The 26,162-nt window shown below is 43.6% G+C and overlaps 2 protein-coding genes across 2 annotated transcripts in view; one reads left to right on the plus strand and one right to left on the minus strand.

Annotated features, from left to right (window-relative positions):
- Positions 1–528: 528 nt before the first annotated feature.
- Positions 529–12,788, plus strand: MTHFD2 (methylenetetrahydrofolate dehydrogenase (NADP+ dependent) 2, methenyltetrahydrofolate cyclohydrolase). Its single transcript, XM_008589999.1, has 8 exons — positions 529–707; positions 5,933–6,117; positions 7,261–7,383; positions 7,784–7,936; positions 8,487–8,594; positions 9,384–9,476; positions 10,330–10,455; positions 11,568–12,788. The coding sequence occupies exons 1-8, from the start codon at positions 607–609 to the stop codon at positions 11,729–11,731; spliced, it is 1,053 nt and encodes a 350-aa protein (XP_008588221.1). The 5' UTR covers positions 529–606; the 3' UTR covers positions 11,732–12,788.
- Positions 12,789–15,423: 2,635 nt separating this feature from the next.
- SLC4A5 (solute carrier family 4 (sodium bicarbonate cotransporter), member 5) overlaps positions 15,424–26,162 on the minus strand; it is a 101,456-nt gene continuing 90,717 nt past the window's right edge. Inside the window, exons 23-27 of the mRNA XM_008590000.1 lie at positions 25,415–25,588; positions 20,434–20,589; positions 18,648–18,732; positions 17,482–17,549; positions 15,424–15,490 (exon numbers count right to left, since the gene is read on the minus strand). Of these exons, the coding sequence (XP_008588222.1) occupies positions 17,515–17,549; positions 18,648–18,732; positions 20,434–20,589; positions 25,415–25,588 (450 nt within the window). The 3' untranslated portion in view covers positions 15,424–15,490; positions 17,482–17,514. The remainder of the gene's footprint in view (positions 15,491–17,481; positions 17,550–18,647; positions 18,733–20,433; positions 20,590–25,414; positions 25,589–26,162) is intronic.

The raw sequence follows: 26,162 nt of genomic DNA on the forward strand, positions 1-26,162 counted from the left end.
TTATTTATCTAAAATTCTAATTTAATTGGGCGTCTCGTGTTTTTATTTGCTACATCCAGCAACCCTATATGTAAAGATCTTGTGCCTCATTCAACTCTCACTCCGTTGTTTTGATAGCCATTGATGATTTTGAATCAATTTTTACTATGACGCTGCCAAATGGTAGGTAATTTTCTAACTCCATCATTCCTTCTACACTTACTTGTTGATATTCCATCTGGCGCACGGTAGGCGCTCGGATATTTGGTCAGTCAATGAATGAATGAACTCCCGCTCTGCTTGGCCAGGCTTCGGTGACACCAGCGGAGCCAGGCAGGGGGCTTGCCTTCCTCAGCCAATCGCGGCATGCGCCCGAGGCTTCCGATCTTTCCAGGGCCTCGCTGCCGGCTCTACCTGCTCCAATCATAAGCGGGGCTCTACCGGCCTTCGTTTACGTTTAATGAAAACAGGCGATTGGCTCTTCCGGCCCAGCAGTTCTAACAGACAGCCGGTGCAGTGGGCAAGGACCAATTGGTGCCGGCGGGAGGCGGGGCCTGCTGCGCGGCCTCGGTATAACTGCGCAGCCCGCGCGCCCGCTCTTCTCCCGGCGCGGACACCGGCGGGGCCATGGCTGTCACTTCCTTGTTGTCCGCGTTGGCCGCCCGGCTGTCTCTGCCCACGCAGGGCTGCCGCCTCCACCATCGCCCCTTCCACCTCGCGGCAGTTCGGTAAGTGGGTTGGAGGTCTTGATCAGCGCGGAAAATCGAGGGGAACGGAGGGCTGGGGGGGCCCGGGTCCCCGAGGGGCTCCGAGGGACGTGTTTCCTGAGCATCTTCGCCCCGGCGGTGGTGCCGCCGAGAGGGGTGTGATGGGGCGACGTGGCACCGAGCACGGCCGCAGCCCGCCACCGCTCGCCTGCTCGGCGGGACACCGCTACCAGGATGCTCGCTCGGGGCGGGTACCGGAGACCGCCTTTCGGAGGGAGCAGTCTCCCGCGGGCTCTGGGAGCCGCCGGGTCTCGGGCCAGCAGCGGGCGGGACGGGGCCGATGATGCGGAGCGAAGGCGCAGGCGGGCTGTGGGCGCCGCGATTTATGGGGGAGCACGTGGAGGTTACCGGCGGGAACCTGCCGGGCGCCCCTGGCTGTGAAGCCGAGGGGAGACCCTTTGGCAAGCGCCGGGAAGGGTTCAGAAAGAGCAGCCTTCAGCGAGCCTTCCATTGCCGGGACCCTAGCGGCGGAGAGGGTTGGTGCAGTCTGATGAAATCCCCGAGCCGGTTTGCTCGCGGGGTACCGCGCGGGCCCCGCCTCCGGGAGGTGGGCGTGGCCCTCGCTGCTCTTCCAGCGGCCCCCTCCACACCGAGGGAATGAATGTGCTGTGGTCACCAGGTCTGCGGCTGCAGCCCACCCGGAGCTTGGCGGTGACCGCTGGTCAGTGGCAGGCTGAGGACAGTGAGGTGATAAATCCCAGGAGGTTGCCAGGGCCTGGGGGAAGGCGCGATTGAGGGAGTTACTGTTTCATGGGTACAGAGTTTTAGTTTTACAAGATGAAGAGTTCTGGTAAGGGATGGTGGTGATGATTGCACAGCATTATGAATGTATTTAATACGTACTGAACTTTACACTTAAAAATGGTTAAGATGGTAAATTTTATGTTATGCATGTTTTACCACAATAAAAAAAATAGGAACAAAAATACCCTGGAGGAGGAAAGGGAAAGCTCTGTTTGCATTGCCTTAGGGAGGTAATTGGCTTTTCCCGATTTTTCTGGACCTCCAACTCCCATTCTTAAACCTAGGCGAAGAGTCTTCGGCGTGGGGGGAACGGGTTGTTATTTTTCTCTCCAAAACGTGCACCCTCTGTCTTGTCAATATCTAGAGCGTTTGCATTGCTAGGATCCTAGGCCTTGTAACTGCAGCCCTTTTTTCCAGCAAATGTTCACTGTGTACCAGACACAGCATTTGAGATAATAAAAACTCTTCTTTCCTTAATGGAACTCATGTACCTGGCAAGGGGCAGAACACAGTGTGTGATTTCCACTCAGTGTAAAAATGCTGTTCGAGTCATTTCCAAGGCGCTGCTTCTTGGAGGCTTTCATTAGTCTGACCCCGAACTGCCCTTCTAGCCCCGCCTTCATTACTGTCTGTTCTCTCACCTTTCCCCCTCCTTGGTCAGTGCGGGCCACCTGAACCGGACCTTTCACAGGCTTTCATGATTGACAAGAGATTTATAAAGATCCTCTAATTCGTTACCTGAAGAACTAGACCAGTTTGCTTACACTCTCCGAAAACAAATGCTCTCCTTCACCTGCCTATCTGAACGTACAAGTAGGCGCCGCATCCGTGAAGTCAATCCGTATTTTTTTTTTCCTTTTTGTCTTTTTTCGTGACCGGCAACGGATCGCAACCCTCAGTGTCGCGCCTGTACCGGACCGGGACCAGCAACGGGATCGCAACCCTCGGTGTTGCTCCCGCACCTCGCTCAGCCAGTGAGCGGCTCTAGCCAGTGAGGCGGCCGGTCTGTATGTGGCATCCGAACCCTCGGCAGGAGCGCTGCCGCGCTTCCCAAGCGGAGCACTGTAGCAGTGCGCCACCAGACCGGCCCCAATCCGTATTATTTGTACTGCACATTTGGTGTTTTTGTTTGTTTGTTTGCTTTCGGTGGCTGGCTGGTACTGGGCCCGTTTGATATTTACAGTGCCATGTATTGCTTTGCATACTGGTGGCTGGGTAATGTTAAACAACTATATCTTTTTAAAAATAGAAGTCTGCATGTATTCCTATTTTGTTGTTGGTATGAGGGTTTTATAAATCTCCTGGTTAGAGAAATAGTTCTGTAGCCTACGAGACAGTGGGGTATAAGGGTTAATGGGCTTTGGAGGCAGAATTTTGCTTTGAAGTCTTGTTTCTTCTATCCTCAGTCTCCTCTTCTCTATAACAGGGTTATCATAACCAAGGGCACTGTGAGTAATGTATATAAAAGTCTTAACAAAATGCCTAGCGTTAGTTCCATTCCCTTTTGTATCTTACTTCACTTGTTACTGGTCTTATTAATTAGTAGGTAACAACTCTTTCCAAAATAACTTGATTGTGAACTGTAAAATATTAGTAAAACTGAACTGTGAACTGTGAACTGTAAAACTAATATTAGCCACTAATATTAGTTTTTCATGGAAAAGTATAGTGCTGTCTGTGTAAGCTATTGGATTAAGAGGAAAGTGAAGAAGATACTACCGACTTGGATTTTGGTTTCGAATATTATTTGAACGGTCCTGACTTTCTAGTCAGTCTAACAGTCCTGACTTTCTAGTCTGTTGATTCATTATTTTAATGGAAATTTTTCTAAACACATTTGTGAAGGCATTTAATTCCTAAATAAATGTTAGCTATGTACTTATAGTGTTTGGATTCCCTGTGGGACTGAGCCAAGTCTCCACTTCCCTGTTTATTTTGAGGTTACTGTTACTTTATCTGCCCCTTGGCAAAAGAGATGACGAGTTAGTTAATGACTCACTCCCAAGGCTGTGTTTCACATTTTGCAGAAGGAAGCAAAGGAGGGTTAAAACGCAGTTACATTGTGAAAAATATTCATTGCATTGTGGCTTTGTTTTTGGTTCATGATACTCTGACAGTGTTTTGTTTTTTTTTAAAAGCTAATTGGCATAACACCCAGAACCTGCCTTTGGAAGCAAAGATTAGAACACTGGCTTCTCTCAGAACCCTGTGTCCTTAAGTTTTGTATATCATGTTTAGTCTGAATGTGCTACTACCATTTTCTCTTAAGTTTTTTGCTTTCAAAAGAAACTTTTTATGAAGTACAAGCTAAATCTTTCTCACTGAGTATTTATATATAGGAGGGGTCTTCAAAAAGTTCATGGAAAGATTAATATCATCTTTTAATTCTATTTTTCCATGAACTTTTTGAAGTACCCTCCTCTGTGTGTGTGTGTGTAGATACACATAAAGAGAAGAGAGTAAGAAATTAATTTTATTAAACATATATGCCTGGTACTTTATGTATGTTATTTCATTCAATATGAATGACTGTCCTATGCGCTTTTTAAGAAGTTTTCACTCTATAGTGTTCCACAGTTAGGAATGTATTTCTGGCCTGGGTTGGGTGTTCTGGGTACTAATATAAATCAGGAATGTTGTCAGGGGTATTTGTATCAGCAAAGCCCTTTTAATGAAGTCCTCTTCAACTCTAATTTGGAAATGGATTTGTAAATATTAACATGTTTTCAATTCCTTAATATTCCGTGGGTGTAAATTAAATGCTATTATATATTTTGTGCCATGCTAGTATCATTACATAAAATCTGGGTAAAAGTATTTGGTTTGCTATAAAATTATGTGATCTTAATACCTTACAAGATGCAATACATAGTAATATAAGTTTTAGATAAAATTAATTATTGCCTTATATTTAAGACATTGAGATTTGGTTTAAAGTAGGTGTTTAATCACGATGCAGATAAAAACCAGGTATTGAAGGCTTGAAGATTGTTAAAGGTTTAAAATTTGATTTTAACTAGCAGTGGCCTTGAGAATTAATTCTATCTGACCATACAAGATATCCAGTACCTTGATGTTATCCCTGAGAATCAAATACGCACTGTAGGGGGAAATTGTTGTTTCATTGGTCTTGAGGTTGGAGCAGTCCTCATTTGACACTAAAGACAGAAATCTGAAGGGAAAGAGTTGTTTTCGTGGCATTTTTTTAATTAAGGAAGAGATGCTTACTTTACTTTAAAGGAATGGGTACTTTATTGTAAAGACTTGTGGAAATAAGAAAAGTAGGAATCTTCTGCATTTGAGCTTCATGGAACCTAGGAAGAGCTGCATAATGGGTTCTTGTTGGAAGGAGACAGGCTTTCAGAAACATGAACAGGTTTTGGGAACTGGAGGTTCTTCTAGATCCTGAGTTTTCTCCTTGTCCCGTGCCCAGTGGCTGTTTTCTGATCCCTTGCCCTGATTGTCTCCCACTGATAATGACTGCTATTCTCTTTGACTCTGCTTTCTGTGACTTCTGCTGCTGCTTTCATCCACAGGTCCTCTGTGGTTCCCTTTGAACTCCCTTGGGGAGAAGCTCTCACTGGTCCTGTTAACTCCCTCTGCTCCTGTTGGGTTAAGCTTTTGCACAACTGGACCTCTGGCCATCCTAGAAATTGTTGCCCTTGGCGTCAGATACTCACTCCGGGTCTGTCAGCTGTGGATGGGGCAGTGCGGTCCTAGGGTAGAGCAACTGCCACCTATGAGAACGAACCCACTTGGGCCCCTTCGCTCCCCCTATTCCTACCAGAAAAGTCTTCCCCACAGGGAGATGTGGGGAGTTGTAGACATTTTGAGGTTTGACCTGTCTAGTATATTGTTTATTGGTTTAACAATATACATAATTTATATATTTAAAAGCACCATAAAAATTAAAAGCCAATCGACTGGGAAATTATTTGAAACATATAACTGGATGCTAACACCATGGGCAAAACACAAACTATATTTGGCATATAAGCACATAGCAAAAATTTTAACCTCATAGTGGTAAAAGTCAAGGAAGTTCAAGTCAAAACAATTAAAACTTTTTTTTTTTTTTTTTTTTTTTGGCCTATCAATTTAGCAATGATCAGGAAGCAGGATCATGTAGCAATTAAGAGCTCAGACTCTGATATGGGACCCAGCTTGGCCAAGTACTAATTGTTAGTCACTTAAACTCTGAGCTTCAGATTAATGGTAGTAACGATTCCAGTCAAATTTATCCCCCTAAACATATAGCTGGACACAAATTTACCTCTTTGAATCTGTCCTTCTGAGATCAGCTCCCCCTCAGATTAGTCACTATATATTTTAATCTAAGCTTTAACTTTTTGGTATTTAATAACAACTTTTTTATAGTCTGAGCTTTACTTTTTACAAAAATTCAAGCTATGTTGGTTTTGTGACTCTGTTGCCTTCTGCAGAAATGAAGCGGTTGTCATTTCTGGAAGGAAACTGGCCCAGCAGATCAAGCAGGAAGTGCGGCAGGAGGTGGAAGAGTGGGTGGCCTCGGGCAACAAGCAGCCACACCTGAGCGTGGTTCTGGTTGGGGAGAATCCTGCAAGTCACTCCTATGTCCTCAACAAAACCAGGGCAGCTGCAGATGTGGGTATGTGTCACTCTCAGGCCCTGACTGCTGTTAGATTGGGGTTTATTCAAGGCACACTCCATTTTGATTTGTGATTCCTTTCTCCGATTAGAAAATCCAAGCAGAGGAGGCTAATGTGGGACTCAGGCTATATCTATTGGGGAGGCTTATAGACTAGGACAGGACGTGATTGGTATTCGATGTGATTGGTATTCTTGGTGTCCTCTGGACTATAAGATCAATTCTGTTCTTAGTCTTGACATTTGGCAGGTGACCTTGAACACGTTTTACATTTGCTTCCTTTGAGCGATAATGAGAGTCTCTAACCGAGGCGTTTGGGTGTTTGCAGTTTCAAGCTGTATGGTGTTAGTGGGAAAGATTGAGCAATCAGTGATATAGCCAAGACCACAGTCATAGATATGAAGGAAATGACTCTGACTTCTGGGAGACAGCTTTCAAATTTCTTCACCAATTGGTTTCAAAGCCAATCATTTAGTCTAAAAGCAGTTTGGGTCTGCGTGATGAAGGTTTGTGTTGTAGATCTCTCGGTACCGCAGAGTCCTGTGTGATTGTAGACAAGAGGAGGGTGGGCCCAGGTATACCTTTGCGCGCTCATCTGTGGACCAGTGGTCTGAGTGCAGGAGCCCTTCCCTTCTGAAGGGCTGTGAAACCTCTGTGGTGGCTGGGCCGAGTTACTGGCCCTTGAGCCCTTGGTACACTCCAGTCTGTATCACTGAGGACAGGGGCCTCCTGCCTGTTTAATTGAAAGCCTTTAGTAAAAACCTCTAGAAAATAGCAAGCCGTGACTTTTAAAGACATCGTGAGGTAGCATGGTGCAGTGCACAGAACATGACCTTTGGAACCAGAAAGACTGGCTGTGTTGCTAGCAGTCTTGGTTTCTAATCTCTGTGAGCCTCAGTGTCCTTGTCTGTCAATGCTGATGAGGATCACACAGAATAATGTGTAGGAAGTATTGAGCTAGTATTCTCTAGTGTGTATATTTGTGAAGTCACTTTTTTAGGTTCCTTGTGAGCCATTTCAGCTTTTAAGCTATGAGGGTGGATGTGACGATCAAAAACCTGTACGGTAGCAGAGCATGGCAACATAGCAGTGCTCATTAAATGCCTCAATATTTTTTTTAACCTTGAAATTGTCTTATAATAGGAATCAACAGTGAGACAATTGTGAAACCAGCTTCAATTTCAGAGGAAGAATTGTTGAACTTAATCAGTAAACTAAATAATGATGATAATGTAGACGGCCTCCTTGTTCAGCTGCCTCTTCCAGGTGAGTTGTGGACTCCACAGTTAAAATGACTTCTGAGGAGTGGAGAGGCTTGGTTGCTTTATACGCTGGCCCTCCATCTGGATTTGACTTAAAGGCGAGGTAGACCCAAAAGAGTGAATATTTTATTAGAAATGGGACAGACCTACCCAGAATACCTTTGGGATTGAGATCTTGGTACAAAGAACAGCGGAGGGAAGTGGATGTAAAAGAGGATATTGGCTTTGATATTGGCATTTGGCTTTGCTTGATGTGAGTTCCTTCCATGCAACATGAAGAAGTAACTGATGGAGGCAAGTTTCAGAAGGGGAATGGATTTGCATGATTAACCAGATAAGCTGGAGTCAAGCACTGCTACCTTCACAACAGTGATTTAAGGCCACTGCTCTGATTTCTTTTTCAGAGCACATTGATGAGAGAAAGATCTGCAATGCTGTTTCTCCAGACAAGGATGTTGATGGCTTTCACGTAATTAACGTAGGGCGAATGTGTTTGGACCAGTATTCCATGTTACCAGCTACCCCATGGGGCGTGTGGGAAATAATTAAGCGAACTGGTAGGTATATCTGTGTTAGTATTATAAAAGTGGTACTTGCAAATGGTAAAAATTCCTATAGTACCATAGAGTGGAAACCCCAACTCCACATCCTCCAGTTCTACTTCCCAGAGTTTACTATGCTTGCCCATGACTGTTTTTGCTATTTATTTCTGTGGGGGCTGGCCAGTACCAGGGATCCGAACTCTTGACCTTGATGTTATATAACACAGCATTCTAACCAGCTGAGCCAAGTGGCCAGCTCTGTTTTTGCTCTTTAATACAGAAACCTCAGTGAAGGGAATTTAAGATTTCATAGCGGTGATAGTGCACATTCAAATAACATTCTGTAGCTTACAGGGTGCTTTCTCCTGTCTCCTGTTTTCTTTTAGCCCTCACTGTGTGTAGCAAGTGATAGCTCTGACTGACTGATGAGGCAATAAGTTTAGTGACTTCCTTCACTATCAAAATTGGCTTCATGTCCTAGGCCTTTTGACTTGCTTCTCCTTTGGTACTCATTCTAAGACAAAATGGCAGTACTCTTAATGAAAATATATATGTTTTTTCAAAGGCATTCCAACCCTAGGGAAGAATGTAGTTGTGGCTGGAAGGTCAAAAAATGTTGGAATGCCCATTGCGATGCTACTACATACAGATGGGGCACACGAACGTCCTGGAGGTAAGGAAATTGCTTTCAGAGCAGCATCCTGTTCTCCATCTTTTGTTTTACTTTGTATTTGCTGTGACTTTTTAAACAGATACTCAGGGAGTAACCCTTGTAGAGAAGCTGTACTCAGTGTCACCAGAGCGTTTATTATGAAAATAGCCTCAGAAATTAAATTTTGAGTATAAGCATAGTTGTAGGCAATTAGAAAATTTTAGTTATGGCTTTGATAGTTGGAGCTAAGAGGCAGTTCTTGTTTGAAGTTAGTATCCTGTTCTGTCCCATTTGGTGGAGAAAAATCTTAGATCATTGCAAAGGACTGAATTGATATGACTGTAATATGTCATGTCAAGTTCTGTTAATTTGTCTCAGAAAACACCTCATGAATCAGTTATCATATGTGATTATTGGAATAATGACCTTACATGATTATATTAGAAATAATGGCAAAACTATAATATTTCCAGATATCTTTCAGCATATTAAAAAAAAAAAAGAGCAGTTCTAGTGGTATTTTGCTTAGAAGAGGTAAAATTCTTGAAAGGCTGTTAAATAGGATAAAGAATAATTTTAATTATTTACGACTCCATAGGGTAAAATTAGGGCCAATGGATAAAGGCTACAAGAAATTGGGTATTAATTTTAAAAAGTAAATGACAATTAGCTGTCCAGAAAATATGGCATAAGCATTAAGTCAGTTATTTTTCAGAGATGTTGAATTTCTGCAATGACTTGACTAGTTGAGATCTAATCCAGAGCTCAGCTTTGACTGAGAAAGCGAGACGTCTATTTTTTTCTGCACAGGTGATGCCACCGTTACAATATCTCATCGGTATACACCCAGAGAGCAGTTGAAGAAACATACAATTCTCGCAGATATTGTAATATCTGCTGCAGGTGAGAAAACACGGGGAGAGGGAAGGAAGGACTACACCTCAGAAGACTGAGGCTGTACCTCTTATCTTAGAATTTGCCTGCCTCAGGGCCGGCCCGGTGGCGCACTGCTACAGTGCGCCACTTGGGAGCGCGGCGGCGCTCCTGCTGAGGGTTCGGATCCCACATACAGACCCGTTCCCGCTCACTGGCTGAGCGAGGTGCGGGCGCAGCACCGAGGTTTGCGATCCCATTGCTGGTCCCGGTCCGGTACGGGCGCGACACTGAGGGTTGCGATCCGTTGCCGGACACGAAAAAAGACAAAAAGGAAAAAAAAAAAAAAAAAGAATTTGCCTGCCTCACTGCCATTACATTCATCATCCCCTAGTAATGGTACTTTGAGCTGCCTTCAAAGATGAGGATAGAGCTGTGGTTGAACTGCTGGTTTCCGGCATCCCGTTACAGGCTGGATGGGTGAATGTTATTCCTAAAGCCTCAAAATATTTCTATTTACTATATGGACTTTATGTGTTTCTTTGGTTAATATTTTTAATAGTTTTCTTTTTTTTTTTTTTTTTTTTTTTTAAAATATGTTAATTCCTTTTTCCAGGGCTCTTGAAATTAAAATTGGCATCCCGTTACAGGCTGGATGGGTGAATGTTATTCCTAAAGCCTCAAAATATTTCTATTTACTATATGGACTTTATGTGTTTCTTTGGTTAATATTTTTAATAGTTTTCTTTTTTTTTTTTTTTTTTTTTTTATAAAATATGTTAATTCCTTCTTCCAGGTCTCTTGAAATTAAAATTAGACAAGAATCTGATGGGTGGAATCTCATTTTCAGTACTAAGTTGATCATTTCAGTCTCCATTTCCAGGCATTCCAAATCTAATCACAGCAGATATGGTCAAGGAAGGAGCAGCAGTCATTGATGTGGGAATAAATAGAGTTCAAGATCCTGTAACTGCTAAACCCAAGTTGGTTGGAGATGTGGATTTTGAAGGTAAATGGTATAATTTTAAAAATATATAAAATCAAATACTATCTGTAGTGGACATTTAGGACAGGTCATTTACTTTTTTTTGGCAGGGGAGCTGGCTGGTATGGGGATCCAAAACCTTGACTTTGGTGTTATAACACTGTGCTATAACCAACTGAGCTAACCAGCCAGCCTCATTTGCTTTTTACCTAATTTATAAATTATGTCGCCTGTAATACTGCTTAAAATGCTTTTCACAAAAATTAAGAGAAATCTTTTAAAGATTATAGCCTTCTAGGTTTATTTTAGGTTTTTCTGTCATAGATTATGGAGAACAGGTATAAACTTTTCAGAGACTTGTTTTTTTCCTTAGACTTATTTCATAATTCGAATAACTTCATGACTTTTAACAGGTCTGAAAATTTCATGAAGTAATTTTCCAAAACCATCAAGTCTTCTAAAAAGCATTACAAATTTCTCATTTTCACATTGAGAAGAGAGATCACAGATCTGAAATGTTAAAAAGGCCCAGGAAAAAGCCATATTCCCAAAATAATGGAATCTGTTGGTAGAGTTCTCCTTTTGGTTAAGATAACATGTTTGTCTGAATTTTATGCTGATAATCCTACTTATAGCTTTCTTTATCAAGTAGAGCAGTCAAACCCAAGCCTAGTATTTTCCCTTTAAGATTGGGTTAAAAAAATTTTTTTTCTCACTTTCCAGAAAATTGCTTTGCTTGGTTCTTGGGCAAAATATATCTAAAATTAAGAAAATGTTATAGGCAGGTATTAAGGTAATGCTTATTATTATTATAGTTATAGATCCCACACAGTTAACCGGCTCAGATGTTTCTTTTTAAATTTGTTTAATACGGAGGAAAAGTAGGGCTGGTAAATTATAGTTATTCAGATTTACGAATATGTATTGAACAACTGCTTACTATGTGCATGTTATTTCATTAGTGTTCAAAACCTTTACAACTGAGCAATTTGATGTGATTGTTAAAATGAGTTTGACGTGTATGAAGGTGCTTCTAATATATTATTTTTTCTCTGCATGCTTTTTTCATAATATGTTAAAATATATACATATCCTTTGCCATAACTGAAGCAGCCTGCCTGTCTTTTTCTATGTAGGAGTCAGGAAAAAAGCCAGTTACATCACTCCAGTTCCTGGAGGTGTTGGTCCCATGACAGTGGCGATGCTTATGAAGAATACCATTATTGCTGCAAAAAAAGTGCTGAGGCCTGAGGAGCGGGAAGTGCTGAAGTCTAAAGAGCTTGGAGTGGCCACTAATTAACTCTTGTGTCTTCTACCACAAACAGAACTCCAAGCCAGTTCAAGAAGCAAAGCAGGCCAATAGAAATGCAATATTTCTAATTTATTCTACTGAAATGGTTTAAAATGATGCGTTGTGTTTATCGACATCTTAAATGGGTGGGTGTTTGCACACATGGCTTTGCAGTACTTCACCAGGGAGCACACCAGTGTCATGCTGGGTCATGTGATCTAGCCAGGAGCAGCCATTGACCTAGTGATTAATGTGGAAGACATTGTCACATTGAGAATGGATGCTTAACCTTTGTCAAGCCACTTCAGTTAAAAATTGGCCTTTTCTAGAATTGCATTTCCTAAGTGCTATTCCAATAAGAGTTGATACTCACTTTAGGTTGCAAACCTCTTGAGTTCAACTGGTCAAACCAAAGGAAAAATGTTGCTAGAGAAAATTAGGGAAAAAGTGAAAAGGAAGAAATGGTGGTAATTGAGTAGAAAAGAATTATCTTAATTTACATACATATTGATTGATAACCAGATTTATCAAAATAGAACTGAATTGGCTAGGAAGAAGAGAAACTACATGTTAATAGGCCGTCTTTTTGTGGCTTAGTCACTGGGAAAATGTTTAGGGTTGTTCCTTCTGTTGGCTCTCATTTCATGTGTTACCCTTCAGCAAGGTCTCCTCATTTTAGTTTTTTAGGATTGAAAGGCTAATTTTATAAATTATTCAATATATTGTCATATTTGGCTTTTGCTATATCTTTAAACTTCATTGTTAAATTTTTGTATTGTTAGGGGGTGTCTGTATGGTCTTTTTGGTATATCTTGAAACCTATTTTTGAAAAACAAAACTTGGGCTTGATAATCATTAGGGCGGCTTGTATAAATATGCAAACAACTTTTCCACCAAAGAATTGTCAGAAGCTGCCTGCTTTTCTCTGATACCCTCTGTTGGCCTTCCCAAAAGATTTATAAGAGATCGAGTAATTGAATTGATTCAGACTCTCTGATTAAAGGTTTTTTTGTTTTTTTGTTTTTTAATAAAATGCATCTGTCTGGTGTGAAATGAGTTTCTGAAATACCATATCTTCCTACTACTGTCTTAGTTGTGACCTAATCAAAATTAACTTATCTTATTGGATGTAATCAATGTATATATACCTATATTTGGTAACACTCAATCCTATATCCTTAAACAAATTGGTTTAGAGAGCTGAGGTGAAACCAGCCTAGTCTTTTTAGTCTTATATCCAAACAGACTGTGCCAAGCCAGGAGCTTAATCTGTGAAATTCATTCAAGTGGTTAGTCTCATTCTGAATGTTCTGTAAACCATGTGTTTAATTTACACATTGCTAGAAAGGATTTCTCCTTGATGTGCTTGCCAAGTTCTCAACATATGTATGAGAGTACTTCAAAAAGCTCAGGAAAGGTTCATTTTATCTTTCAATTCTGCTTTTCCATGAACTTTTCTAAGTACCCTCATGCGCGCGCGCGCGTGTGTGTGTTTAAAGTATTAGTTTGATTTGACAGATTGGAAGGTATTTGCTGTGCATATTCTAAGGTGGGGATAGGTCCTTGTATACTTTGGCTTTCACACAGGGAGAGGTAGCTCCTGCTGCAGACAGCTGAGGCAGAAAGAGAAAGGAGAATAATTGCACCTACTCTCTCCTTATTCCTCTACCAGCTGGCTTTATTCTTTTGACAGTTTTCTGGAGATGAAAGAAGATGGTAGTTTGCTGGAAATGTTTTTGTAAGTGAACTCAGGTCTATAAGCCATGCCTACTGACATACCTAAATTATTAAACATGGAGCAAGATGAGCAGATGGTATTAAGTTTTATTGAATTATAGTTACAAGTGGAAAAAATTACTGACCTACTGCATGGAGAAATAACAATATGTCAGCCTGTTAAAAGCTATTGAAATTAAAATGTTCACGTATATACAAAATATAAATGATGTGTAAGGTAAAAATTACAGTGATCAATTTACAATAACAAAAAAATTAACATCATACTTTTACACCTTGTTTGATTAATCAAGCACATTTACTCCAGAAACCTTAACATTTCTACAATTTAATTTGGACAAAGTTCTATTCCAAATCAGCTAGGCTTTAAAACTGAAATGTTAAGGGTAAATTGTTAGCTCTCCCAGGATTGGTGTAGATGAAGATATAGAATTTATACTTAAGCTCAGGTGATGGTTCTGTATTAGTGAACAGCTAAGTGATTCTGCTGCTATCAGAAGTGGTAGAGGTTTAGGGCTTTACCCCTTGGCAGTATCCCTTAGAAGGGAGCTCAGATTAAATTTAATGAACACTTAGAGCTTTTTATGGACCAGGCATTATGCAAGGTTCTGGGGGTTACAGAGACAATTACCTGTCCTGGTACTCCAGGTGTTAATGATCTAGTGTTATTTGTCTTTTAAAAAACAAACAGAAAAAAAAAAAGAGAAGAAAAAGCACCTGCATTTGTCATCTTGAGTAAATGTAGTAGCTTTAACTAGTGATTTACTCAAGATTCAAATCTATAGTTGTTTTGGAGAAAGTAAATGTCAGAAGCATTGTGGCTATCAGGCACAGAGTAGGTGTTAAATAAACATGGTTGGTGTTCGTTAAATGCAGATTGAAAAAAAAAGTACTAGTATTAAATTTCATAGGGAAGGGGTTTGCCTCATTAAAATTGGTTTTAATCTACCCACACTGCTTCCAATCATTCTTTTAAAGTTCTAATTTGGTTAATATTGCAAAGTTATAATCTTCCAAAATGTGACATTAGCTCTGCCTAACAGAATGGAAGTTTGGCTTTGGGAATCAGCCACTGAAAATTTGCAGGAAGGACTCACCCAAATGCATAAAGAAACTTGATTCCAGGTATGAAAAACCAGTGATATTAATTTAAAGGATCATTTTGTTGGTCTTTCATGTGGTTTGAGATTTTACTTTAATAAGAGCCATTTTATCTGAGAAACATTTATCCACTCAAATGTGTTGGTTCTTTCATTAACAGACTTTTGGAACTGGCTTTTCAATCTGGGAAAGGAGCAAGGCCCGTAATGCAGATGGTTCAAATTTTTCATGTGACCCTTAGAAAACAATGAGATGGAGAGAGAAAATAGGACCTTTACAAGATTTCTTAATATGCAAAATTGCAAAACAAATATCCCAACCTTGGTCTATTGACGTAAGAGTATTTTAATAGTTCTTGCAAGACCACCTAGGTTTAAATCTAACCTTTAAAAAATCTTAACCCACAGTTTTAAATATAAATTGACTATTGCCCCTTTATCTTTGCTATGGTTTTGGGGTGTAAGCATTTTTTTATTTCAAAAGAAATGATATAATTTTTATGCTGGACTGCATTTTAAAATAAGGTGTAACATTTAGCTTTAGGTATTATTTAATAACTGCAAGGACAAGGGGAGAGTTTTGCATCTAAGTAGCACTTTTCATAGACAGATCTCCGGTTTCATAGACAGATCTCTGTCAGGCAGAAGCACTCCCTCTGGTAAATAAGGAAGCAGCACAGAGAAGTTAAGGATTTGACCCAGACTCACAATTAAGACTAAACCAAATCCTCCCTCTATGCCTGGGCTAGGAGAGGCTGTGTCGTCCTAGAGTGTGGTCTCGCCGTCAGCCTCTCTTCCGTATTTGTCCAAGTCTGTGAAGTCATAGTCCGACTCCATCTCTATCTTCACCTGTGGCACCATGAAGACTGGGCTCCGAGAGTAGTTGAAAGCAGGTGAAGTGGGACAGGAAATTTTGAAGTGCAAGGTGATGCTGAACAAGAAGTAGGAAGGAAAAATGATTTACCTAGTTTTTGGTGTTTTTAACAGTATCCCCCAGAGCAGGGCTCTACTGCAGACAGTTCTGTCTTGGCTTCTTACCACATCACTGGAATGGGAACCAGCAGTAGCCTATCTATTTGGCCATCAGCCATAGCCATTTAACTGGTCTCGCCTGTTTCGACCTGTTCTTCACACTGCTGCCAAAGTGAACTTTGTAAATCACAAATCTTACCGTGGTTCCACTGTCTAAATTTCTCCATGGTTTTCTGCCGTTCAAAGGACAGAATCTAGCTCCTTCGCATAGCAAGACAGGGCCTTCTATGCTTAACACTCCTGCCTGCTGGCCTAGTGTGACTGCCCTGTCCATCCCAGTATGCTTTGCTCTTTGCCCTGTGTGTTTGTGTTCTCAGGCCTGTGCCCACTGCCTGAAATGCCCTTTTCTCCTTTGCTCTGTGCTGCCCCACCCTAGACATCTGGCAGATTCCCATTTATGGTCCAGATAACGGTAGTCCCTCCCTTTGACAACTGTCCTTTCTCTTCCGTGTGTTCCATTACTGTTCTTGCACATGGTGCCCATGTCTTTGTTTACATGGCTTTCATACTCTCAGGGATTAAGGATCAAACCTGGTAGATCACTGATGCTCAATATTTGTTAAACTAGATTATGTTGCTCAGCCTTTTCCTTAACTGAAATGGAATCCTGCTATTTAGTGGTCTTTGTTTCCATCTATTTTCATAGACTCAGTAAAACACCAGTGTAGTTGGGAAATTACCAAATTTTCTGCTTTTCTCCAGTTACCAAATTTTCTGCATTTCTGATCTTGTCTAACAGCTTCATGTAATTTAACAGGTTTGGAAACCCCTATCCTGGTCCATATTGGGGCAATTAGAGATTTGATTTACTGTAGACTTTTCTTGAATGAAAATAAAAGGGTAAACAGACTGCTTTCCTCCTAACACATGTGTCTATAAAGATCAGTGGCATTAGGGGCATAGAAGCCCTGACTGGGGAGGTGGGACGACAAAAAAGGCAGAGGGTTAATTTGGATATGTGACTCTTCTGAGGTCACTGTCCTTGGGCCTGCTGCTTAGGGAGGGCTGAACTCTGGTGATAAGTCTGTCTTCTCTTCCTGGCAGTGTGATAACAGCTTTGTCTCAATTCAGAAGAACCTGTATATGTTTCCCAAAAAACTCTTGTGTGAGTGCCGTCTAAGTCTGGAGATTTATCTGCCTCTAGACTTGGGATAGCCTGTGCTGTTACTAAAGTTTGTCTAGTTCAGAGTGATTCCTGTTCATTCTGGGGCATGGGGTAGGGTGGGACTGGCCCTACCATCTTCCCTACGGAAAAGTGAGGCAAAGATGTTCTTGTCTCTGAGTTCCTCTTTTCCGTTTCTGAGCCCACTTTGTGTGTAATTATCAAGTCCCACTTTTCTCATGGGGGGCTCTTAAGAACACCAAGGATCATACTGTTGGCATGGGGGCTTCTGGTGAGTGGGCCTTGAATCCTTTCTTGACTATTCCTATCTCTGCTTAATCTTGATATTTAGTTAGCTTTCCTTGATACCCTTCCTGATCTTTGCTAATTTACTCTGCTGTTATTTTATTCCATAGAGTATTAGAATACTTGGTGTTTTGATCCTTAGCATTCATTTTTCCTGGTTTTCAATGATACATACTTAAGCCATGTCTTGTGTTCCTCTGTTGTTTTCTTTTTTTCAATATTTGCTTTCGATTTTCGTTCTAATCCCTTGCAATAATTTCCTTTCCTAAAGTTGAATACCTTTGTGTGTTATAACCACATTGTTATGTCAGTGAAAGGACACATTTGTTACTTGACGCTCAATAGTCAGGTCCCTCAGCCTTTGTCTCCCTGTGGCTTCTATTGAGACATCAGCTAGCCTGGGAAATCCTAGTCCCTCAACCTTCCCAGCCTTTGCTTGGTCTCTTATCTAATCCCCAAGGAGTCTACCTAATGGCTTTTACCTTCGATCGAGTTCTGAGTCACTGAAGGAAGAATCAGAGTGAGTAACTCCAACTGGAAGATCTTTTTCCTGGCAGGAAAATTAAAAGGTCAGATGTGGAGCAGGTTTGAGAACTCACTGGAGAACATCCTGTTTCTCCAGTGCTTCCCCACCATTTCTTTTCTATTCCCCAACTCTATGGCCAACACTACACGAGGAGAACTGGGGCCTCACAGAGATGGGTGGCCTCTGACTCAGTTATTCCTTCACAGAGATGGCTTTTAGCTGGATTAGGAGGGTGTGAGGCACAGGGAAGAGACAGAAAGAATGATGGAAGTATACAAATAGGAGTGGGGGAGGAAAGTGAGGAACTCAGAAAGATCTCGAGGGACCTATGATGGAGAGTGGGGATGGGAAGCCCTTGCCCTTGAGGGTACTGGTGGGATCCCCTGGCTACCCACTCTAATCTGGGTCTTTGAGGAAAGTGGCAAGCCCGACATTAGAAGCACCAGGGTCAGAGCTGAGGCTAGGATCTTACAGAAGACTCCCAGAACAGGCCGTGTTGTCTAGATGACAGGACTGTCCACCAGTAGGATGCTGAGGCTGGTAGGGGTTCCAGGCAGTCACAGAATCTCCCAGGATCTTCACTGCTATGCCTCATCTCTCCCAGGCAGCCTCCCTTTCAGTGGATGGGAGGTGCTTATGATTCACATAGAATCATAGCCCAACCACTGGCACCTTCAGTTCTACCTAATTTATGATACCAATGTGATGCTACCTGTTTCTCTAATGGGGAAAGCTCAGTTCTGATTGAAGCTCTCAATCATTTTGACAACAACTGGAAAACATGGGCCATTTGGACTGTCGTGGTCTGAAACAGCACAGAAGAGGGCCAGTTGGTGCCACTGGCATCTGGGGGCACCAGGGGAAAGGAAGGAATGAGGGGTTTTGCCTAAACTAATGTGAAGAATGGTCACTGGAGTCTGTGGGGTTTGCTTTGGGGTTTCCATTTGGTTGGAGCCTCAGTCCTCATGGTCCAGTTCTCTCTGATCTGTGCCTAATACAGGAGCCCTCTAGCATCCAAAACGATTAGATCCCCCTGAGTTACAGATGGAAGGAAGTTCCTCAGGGGAGAGATAAGGGATTAGTAGTAAGTAGGAAGGGAGAGACACCATGTGTTTTACTTACTGGCAATGCAGTGGATACCGTTTTGGGGATCTGACTGGACACTTTCCATGGGGATCTTTATAACTGAGGGAGAAGGGAACTGGGGCTGGAGAAAAACAGTGGGAGAAGCTTATGAACACCATCAATACAACAGGTTTGGCTTTCTAGCCAAGGTGGAAAATGTACGCATCCACAGCGTGCAAACCACCCTTCTCACATCCACACTAGACAGCTGGGGGTAATGCAAACACTGTGGCCCACGGAGGGGAAATGGGCAGCTGGCCTGCTGTTGTAGACACACCACTGGACAGGATGGAACTCTTCCAGGAATGTTACTCCTCAGAACAGTTTCATCTGTCACGGTAACCAGTCACTTGGGAAAGAACCTCACACAATAGCTATATTGCTGTAAAGACATGTGTAGAATGAATTGGTATAAATTGAATCCTGTTTTTCCATTAAATATATCATACAACCCAGAGATGCTTTTTCCCAACCCTGAATAGTTCCTGGCATGTGGGAGCCACTCAAATACTTATTGAATGAATCAATGAAAGAATAAATATTTGACTTTGAAAAGCACTTAGACTGTTTCTTTGTTTTCAAAACTACCTTTGCAAGTCATCTACAAAAATCATGTGAATGAATTATGGGACTCTTTCCTTCCTAGAAGAGGACAGTTATTAAGAACTAGGGGAGTTTGGGCCGATGACTACCATCAGAAGATGGTTTAATCACCACCAACCAGTCAGCAAAGATTTGCCTATGAACAGCTTTCATTTGCATTTGCAAAAGGCAAGACCTCTAGAACAGTACAAGGTGGATATAGGGATGTAAGGTCAGGCCAAAGTGGGAGAATGGGAGCCAGGTCTGGCATTAGGAGATGGCAGTGGGCAGCTTAGTATATTGGAAATCAGCAGGGCCAAAGTCAGGAATGGTTTTCTCTTAATTCCCTATTAGACATTTAGCTATTTGAAGGTACTTTAAAAAGTCCATGGAAAAATAGAATTAAAAGATAATACAAATCTTTCCATGAACTTTTTGAAGTACCCTTGTATGTCCATCTTGGGTAATTTGTTTTCTTTTGGGGGACAGTTTCATTGTTTGTAATGAACACTTGAACTAGACTGTCCTTCTGCCTAACGTTTTGTGATTTGCTATACTTTCTGGGCTGGCTCCTTTTTGTTGAGTCCCTGAATGATTTGGGGGTGGGATGGGAAGGAAGCATGGGGTAAGAGAGGGGTAGGTGGGGCAACCAGGTGATCCCAGGCATCTGGGAAATGTGGTCACTCAGCGAGGACACATGACTCTTCCCCCACCCTCATCCCTAATATCCTAGGGGCAGGTCCAAGCAAATCTTTTCCCCAGCCCTTCCTGTTTGTCCAGGAGGCCAGCCTACTAGTAAGCCCCCATTACACCCCTTCCCCAGGCCCACTCCATTTTTTGGAGGTAAGTCCTCATGACCTCCTTCCATGCTGGAGCTGTCTTCCATCTCATTCCCGTGGGGACTTGTACTGCTGTTGCTAATGACCCTGAGAGCCCACAGTGAAGGAAAGACTGGGCACGGCCAATCAACTTTTCCTTGCACAGGAGGCTCATTCACTTTGGCCCACCCTGAGGATATTTACATGAACATAGCTCTCAGCACCACAGACCAGTCAAGGCAGAAGCCCCACCTCATCCTGGACTGGGCATAAGTGTTGCTGCAGGCCACCTGAAAAGCTACCACCTGGCCCCTGGCCCTGGCAGAAGTGGAGGAAGTGTCTCTTGATCTCTGCCCTCTGCCCAGGCCTCACATTTTCCCCACCTCCTCATCACTGTCCTCATGGGTCCCTTTCCTTCTCTTCTTCTTCTTGTCTGTCTCCTTTTTCTCTTTCTCTGGGAGGATGTTGTCAATCCAGGCCAGATCATGCTGGGAGAAGATGAAGTCCAGAAGCCTTCGAACAATGATGAGGCCCAGGATCTGTGGTGGGAAGACACACAGAGAGGCTGAAATTTGGTGGGAGTTCAGAGAAAACCATGGGCTTAATGCCCCAAACTTGGGCATAGGTTTTTCTCTCTTAGTTGGCTGAGTTCTGGGACTTTTTGTAGTCATTGTCTTTGGAGCCATCTCAAAGCTCCCACAAACCATTATTTATCTACCTTCCACCTTGGTTCCTTTCATCTGGCCTTTACTCAGGTGAGTGACCATGCCTACCAGTGACTGAGAGGGACAGGGCCTGTGCCAGCTGAAGTGGGGAGACAGGGAGGGAGACCATGGGCTGGAGAACTATAGTTATTCTTTAAATCAGTGATTCTCAAACTTGAGATGCATTGGAGTCACTGGGAGGGCTTGTTAATACACAAATTGCTGGGCCCCAGCTCCAGAGTCTCTGATTCAGCCAGGTCTGGGGTGGGGCCTAGAAATTGCATCTCTAACAAGTTTCTCAGGTGATGATAATGCTGCTGGTCTGGGAACCACACCTTGAGACCCTCTGTCCCTCTACCCCAATTTCTGAGAGCTGCCAAACTCCCTGTTAGCGAAAGCTGAATAAAGTACAGTGAGATATCTGGAATTTTAAAAGGAAAGTTTAGAAAGTTTGGTACTGTTCAGGATGAACAAATTAAGGGGAGAAACAAGCATTCCTTGGGGAGAATTAAAAGCTGACCTTTTAATAAGCTATACAGGCCCGGAATGGCTAGTTATACATATTGTCTTTTTTTTCTTTTTTTGTCCTTTTTGAGACTGGCCGCACCGCGCTCAGCCAGTGAGCGCTGTGAGCACATCGGTCATCCCTATATAGGATCCGAACTCTCCCGAGTGCGCCACGGGCTCGGCCCTACATATTGTCTTTTTACCACCAAGAACTGGCCATTAAATGAGATCATGGAGAAAACCATTCAGCTGGATTTAATACTGGTTTCTTGGTGTCATTGCTTCTTGGGAACAAGTACAGCTCTGGAGTTGGCCAAACCTGGGTTTTAAAAATCCTAGCTCTGAAAACATCAGTGGTTGCCAGGGGCAGGGGTGGGAAGAGGAGCTGTCTCGTGGACAGCAGAGGAAACTCTGGGGTGATGGAGCTGTTCTGTATCATGACTGTGGTGGTGGAATCACCATTTGTCAAAACTCATAGAGCCACAGAGTGCATTTTACTTATATAAGTTAAAAAAAAAAAAATGAACGGTGAGGATCAGGTGTGGATCTCACTCTGCCCTGTCCTGGTTGTATGACTTGGGCCACTCACTCATGCTCTTTAAGCCTCTGTTCTCATCTGTAAAATGGGATTACAGGTAGTACTTCAGGGGCTGGTGTGGACCAAATGGAACAGAACTCTCCACATGCTAATTGTTACTATTATTTTCCTTTCCCTTCCTCATCTCGTCTGGCTCTTTTACCTGCCTGTAATCCTGCTGACTGGGCCAACTGTAGAGCTAGGGCTGGTTATGAAGCTCACAGACCCTTCAAGCCCGTTGTCCAGACTGGGTCACAAACCCTTCAAATGCCAGGCTGGATCCCCAGACCCCTCACACGCAGGTCTATGAGCTAGGTAACTGGCAAACAGGTCCTTGGAAGCCATAGGTTGGAGAGCATGGCCATGCACGCAGTGTGGACACCCAAGGCAGTTGCCAGCCAAGGTGGCAGCGCCGTCCATGCGCTCTAACTCCACCCCCAACACACAATTTGCTTACAAAGAATGCACCACACCATCCCCAACCTGACATAAGGTGAGGGGATCAGATTAAATTATTCTATTTTCTCAACAATCCACCCCTTCAGGGTCCCTCGCTGTACAATCTACGCATTCAGAGTCTTTCATGATGTTCTCTTAGTGAGGATAGATGACCCTTACGTTCACCTATTACACATTCCATCCCAGTCCCAAAAGTCTTTAGTTTGTTGCAGCACCAACTCAAAATTCCAAAGTCTCATCTGAGACTAAAGGCAAAACAACTTTCAGCCATGAACCTGTAAAGAGTAAAAACAAGTTTATCTACTTGTAAGATACACTGGGACAGACATTGGGTCCACATTCCCATTCCAGAAGGGAGGAATAGAAAGGAAAAACAGGCCCCAAACAAATCCAAAACCCAAACAGGGCAAACATTAAGCAAACTGGGGCACCTGGACCCCTAAAGCGTTGGGCATCCTGGCTCCTACAGCTCCACCAAGTGCAGCCCATTGAGCTGCCCTGGTGCCTGCAGCTTTTCCAGACCAGCGCTTCACATTGCCAGCAGCCCCACAGTTCTGGGCTCCTGGTGGCAGTCCCACCATCCTGGCTCCACTAGACATTTCCTCAGTGGGGATTCTCTGTGGGGGCTCCGACCCCACTTTTCTGCTCCACATTGCTCTGTAGATGACCTCCATAGCGGCTCCACCCCCACAGCAGGTCTCCACCTGAGTCCCCCAGCTTTTTCATACATCTTCCAAAATCTAGGTGGAGGCTGCCATGCCTCCACCGCTCTCACATACTGCTGGCCTGCAAACTTAACACAACGTGAACACTACCAAGGTTTTCGGCTTTTGCTCTTTGGAGGTGCTGAGGCAGGATTGCTCCAGCCAGAGTGGCTGGGATGCAGGGAGCAGTTTGCCGAGGGCAGCAGTGCCCCAGGTCTGTTCTCCTAGGCCTCTGTGATGGGAGGGGTGCTCTCCCAAACTTTTGTAATGCCCTCAGGGCCTTTTCATTGTCTTGACTATTAGCATCTAGCTGACCCATCCCCAGCTCCTGAATTACTTGAATCAGCTTGGTTTACACCAGCTATTCACTCACAGTCTCAGGCAGTTCTGCAGCATTCACCCACAGTATGAACAACTGTATTTACTCAGTCACTCTTTTCTCTAGTTTAAGTGGCACCCAGTGAGCCATGTGTCTTTGGACAAATGCGACATGCGTTTACTACTTCATCTCTAGAGCACGTTACACCATCTATCCCTATGTCCCATAGCTGCAGCAGCCAGGGACTCTCCCTGTTTCTGATGCTTTACCGTCTCCCCAAGCCAACCAATTCATCCTGGGTAGACGGGACATAGGTGGTGAATTGGGTCACCTGTGGATTGCCCACTGGTTGTCCACCTGGTCGCATAGGCTGCTCACATTTCATTTTCTGATACACAACAGGTTGTGCCTGGAGATGCACAGTCTCCCTCAACTCACCACTGGGTTGGTTGTCTTCCCTGGTGTGAGAGGCAGGAGTGGCCAGTCACTGCACATCATCCTCCAGGATAATCATCCTTGCTTCTAACAACTCTGCTTTCTGCCACAAATCTCGATCAGTTTGCAGCATAGTGAACAGCAGCCAGGCTCCGGTCAGGAGAAAAGTGGCCACCAGAAACCATATGCTCAAGGATAGCCACATTTCCTCCTTCTCCCAAGGGGTTCTGACTCCTGTACCTGCTCAGAATCCTGCTCACAGCACCAATTGTTGAGCTCTTTTACCTGCCTGTAATCCCGCTGACTATACCAATTGTCTGGCTATTTTGCCAGCCCATAATCCTGCCAACTGGGCCAATTGTAGAGCTAGGGCTGGGTCTGAAGCTCACAGACCCTTCAAGCCTATTGTCCAGACTGGGTCACAAACGCTTCACATGCCAGGCTGGATCCTCAGACCCCTCACACACAGGTCTATGGGCTAGGTAAACAGGTCCTTGGAAGTCATAGGTTGGAGAGCATGGCCGTGCGTGTGGCGTGGATGCCCAAGGCAGTCACCAGCCAAGGTGGCGGTGCTGTGCATGCACACTAACTCCACCAACACACACACACAATTTGCTTACAAAGAATGCGCCACACCACCCCCAACCTGACCTAAGGCGAGGGGATCTGATTAAATTATTCTATTTTCCCAACATCTCTGAAGCCCATGAAGGCACTGTTGGGGAGGATCCATTTCCCTTTCCTTGGAGTGGTGGTTCTCACGTGGGCTGCACGTGAATGCTCACCTGTGGACTTACTAAAAATACCAAAGCCTATGTTTTCTGAAGAGATTTTGACTTCATTGATCTGGGGTGATTTTAATGAGTAGCCAGGGTCAAGAACCACTGACCTGAGCACTCCTATGAGCTCACATTTCAAGTTCCACCCCTATATCCTTACTTTGGACCCTAATCCAGCACCTGCAGGCTTTCCCTGTATTAGCTCACATGCTCCAGTCCCCCAGCATGGCCTGGGGTCACTTCCCCTGGGTGGGGTTAGCAAGGGGCCAGACACAACATGTTGTTGACTTTTTTTCCCTTTGAAATAATTTCAAACTTACATAAAATTAGCAAGAACAGTTAAAGAACTCCTATATACCTTTCCCCAGCTCAAACTTTATTGGGGTTTGAAGTTCTTGATCTCCAACCCTTGTTCTTTTATCTCCCTCTATCTATGTTTTCAAATTCAGTTATTTTGAATAGGTTAAAGATACATATTCGGATCTTCTGAGATGGATTTAGAGTTTGGCAGCAGGGAACTCGGTCTCCTGGTTGAATATGTCTGGCTTCTCCATCCCTCCCCGGAGCTGGGAGGTTGGATAGCATTTGTGTCCTTGCTGAGCAGCTGACCTCAGCGTGCGAGTTGTCACTGCAGGGCCTGCCCACCACACTGATATTCTTTGCTCTGCCCTCCTCTCCATCCCTCACCCCACCCGGCCTGGACTCACAACTCGAATCTTGTTCTGTGCCAGCCTCTGCGACCGGAGGCAGTCAGGCTGTCATGAGGAGAAAGTGTGGGAGCAGATGGGAGGTGAGGTGTCCGCTGTGCGCTCGACCTCCCAGGGGACGTCAGCCCAGGCTGACCCGCCAAGCAGGAAGGGGAAGCCCGCACCAACCTTACCATGACCGGGAAGATGATGGCAGCCACCGTGGACTTGAGGATCCACAGCACCGCCAGACAGAGGATCTGCACCAGGGTGAAGAGGTGGATCCGGCGCAGGGGCACGTGCCGCAGGAAGGCATGGTCCGGCTGGTGCTTGGCTGGCATCAGGAAGAGCTTGCAGCGGTCCCAAAACTGGCAAGGACAGTGTGGGGCTCAGCTAGGCACCTGGGTCCTGGGGCCTGGTAGAGCCTGGGACTAAAGGAAGGGGTGCTTTGGTGGGGTCTTAGACAGGGGACTCCCTGGTCAGGCCTACGGACTCATAGGAGGGGAGCTGAAGGATATAGGCAAACATATAATGGAGTCTTAGAGAAGAGATCCTGAGCTCCAGGTCAGGGAAACAGCCCTGGAACTGGCCACAAAATGAACATTGTCTACATTCAGGGAAAATGCGACTTAATTGAAACACAAACTATCCAAGACATCCTGGGATTTCATGGTAATTATAGAACAAAACAAAAAATGTTTTCTTCTGCAGTTGCCTTAGGGAAGAGGAGGTGTAATGAAATGCTTATTGGAGTCAGCTTGATATAGGTTTTGAATTCTGAGCCTCAATTTCACCATCTATAAAATGTGGATCAGAGGACCTATTTATATAGATTAAATTATATGACCCCTTATTAGGTCACAAATCAAGTCTCAACAAATTCAAAAAAATTGGAATTATCCCATGTATTTTCTCAGACCACAATGGATTAAAACTAGAAAT

Source organism: Galeopterus variegatus, unplaced genomic scaffold (genome assembly GCF_000696425.1).
Source record: "Galeopterus variegatus unplaced genomic scaffold, G_variegatus-3.0.2 Scaffold5799, whole genome shotgun sequence".
Classification (NCBI taxonomy): Eukaryota; Metazoa; Chordata; class Mammalia; order Dermoptera; family Cynocephalidae; genus Galeopterus; species Galeopterus variegatus.

Bases quoted from the DNA above. Each gene is read 5' to 3' on its own strand.
- MTHFD2 (XM_008589999.1), top strand. From the start codon at position 607: ATGGCTGTCACTTCCTTGTTGTCCGCGTTGGCCGCCCGGCTGTCTCTG. The intron at 7,384-7,783 runs GTGAGTTGTGGA...TTTCTTTTTCAG, and splicing joins TGTTCAGCTGCCTCTTCCAG to AGCACATTGATGAGAGAAAG. The intron at 9,477-10,329 runs GTGAGAAAACAC...CTCCATTTCCAG, and splicing joins TATTGTAATATCTGCTGCAG to GCATTCCAAATCTAATCACA.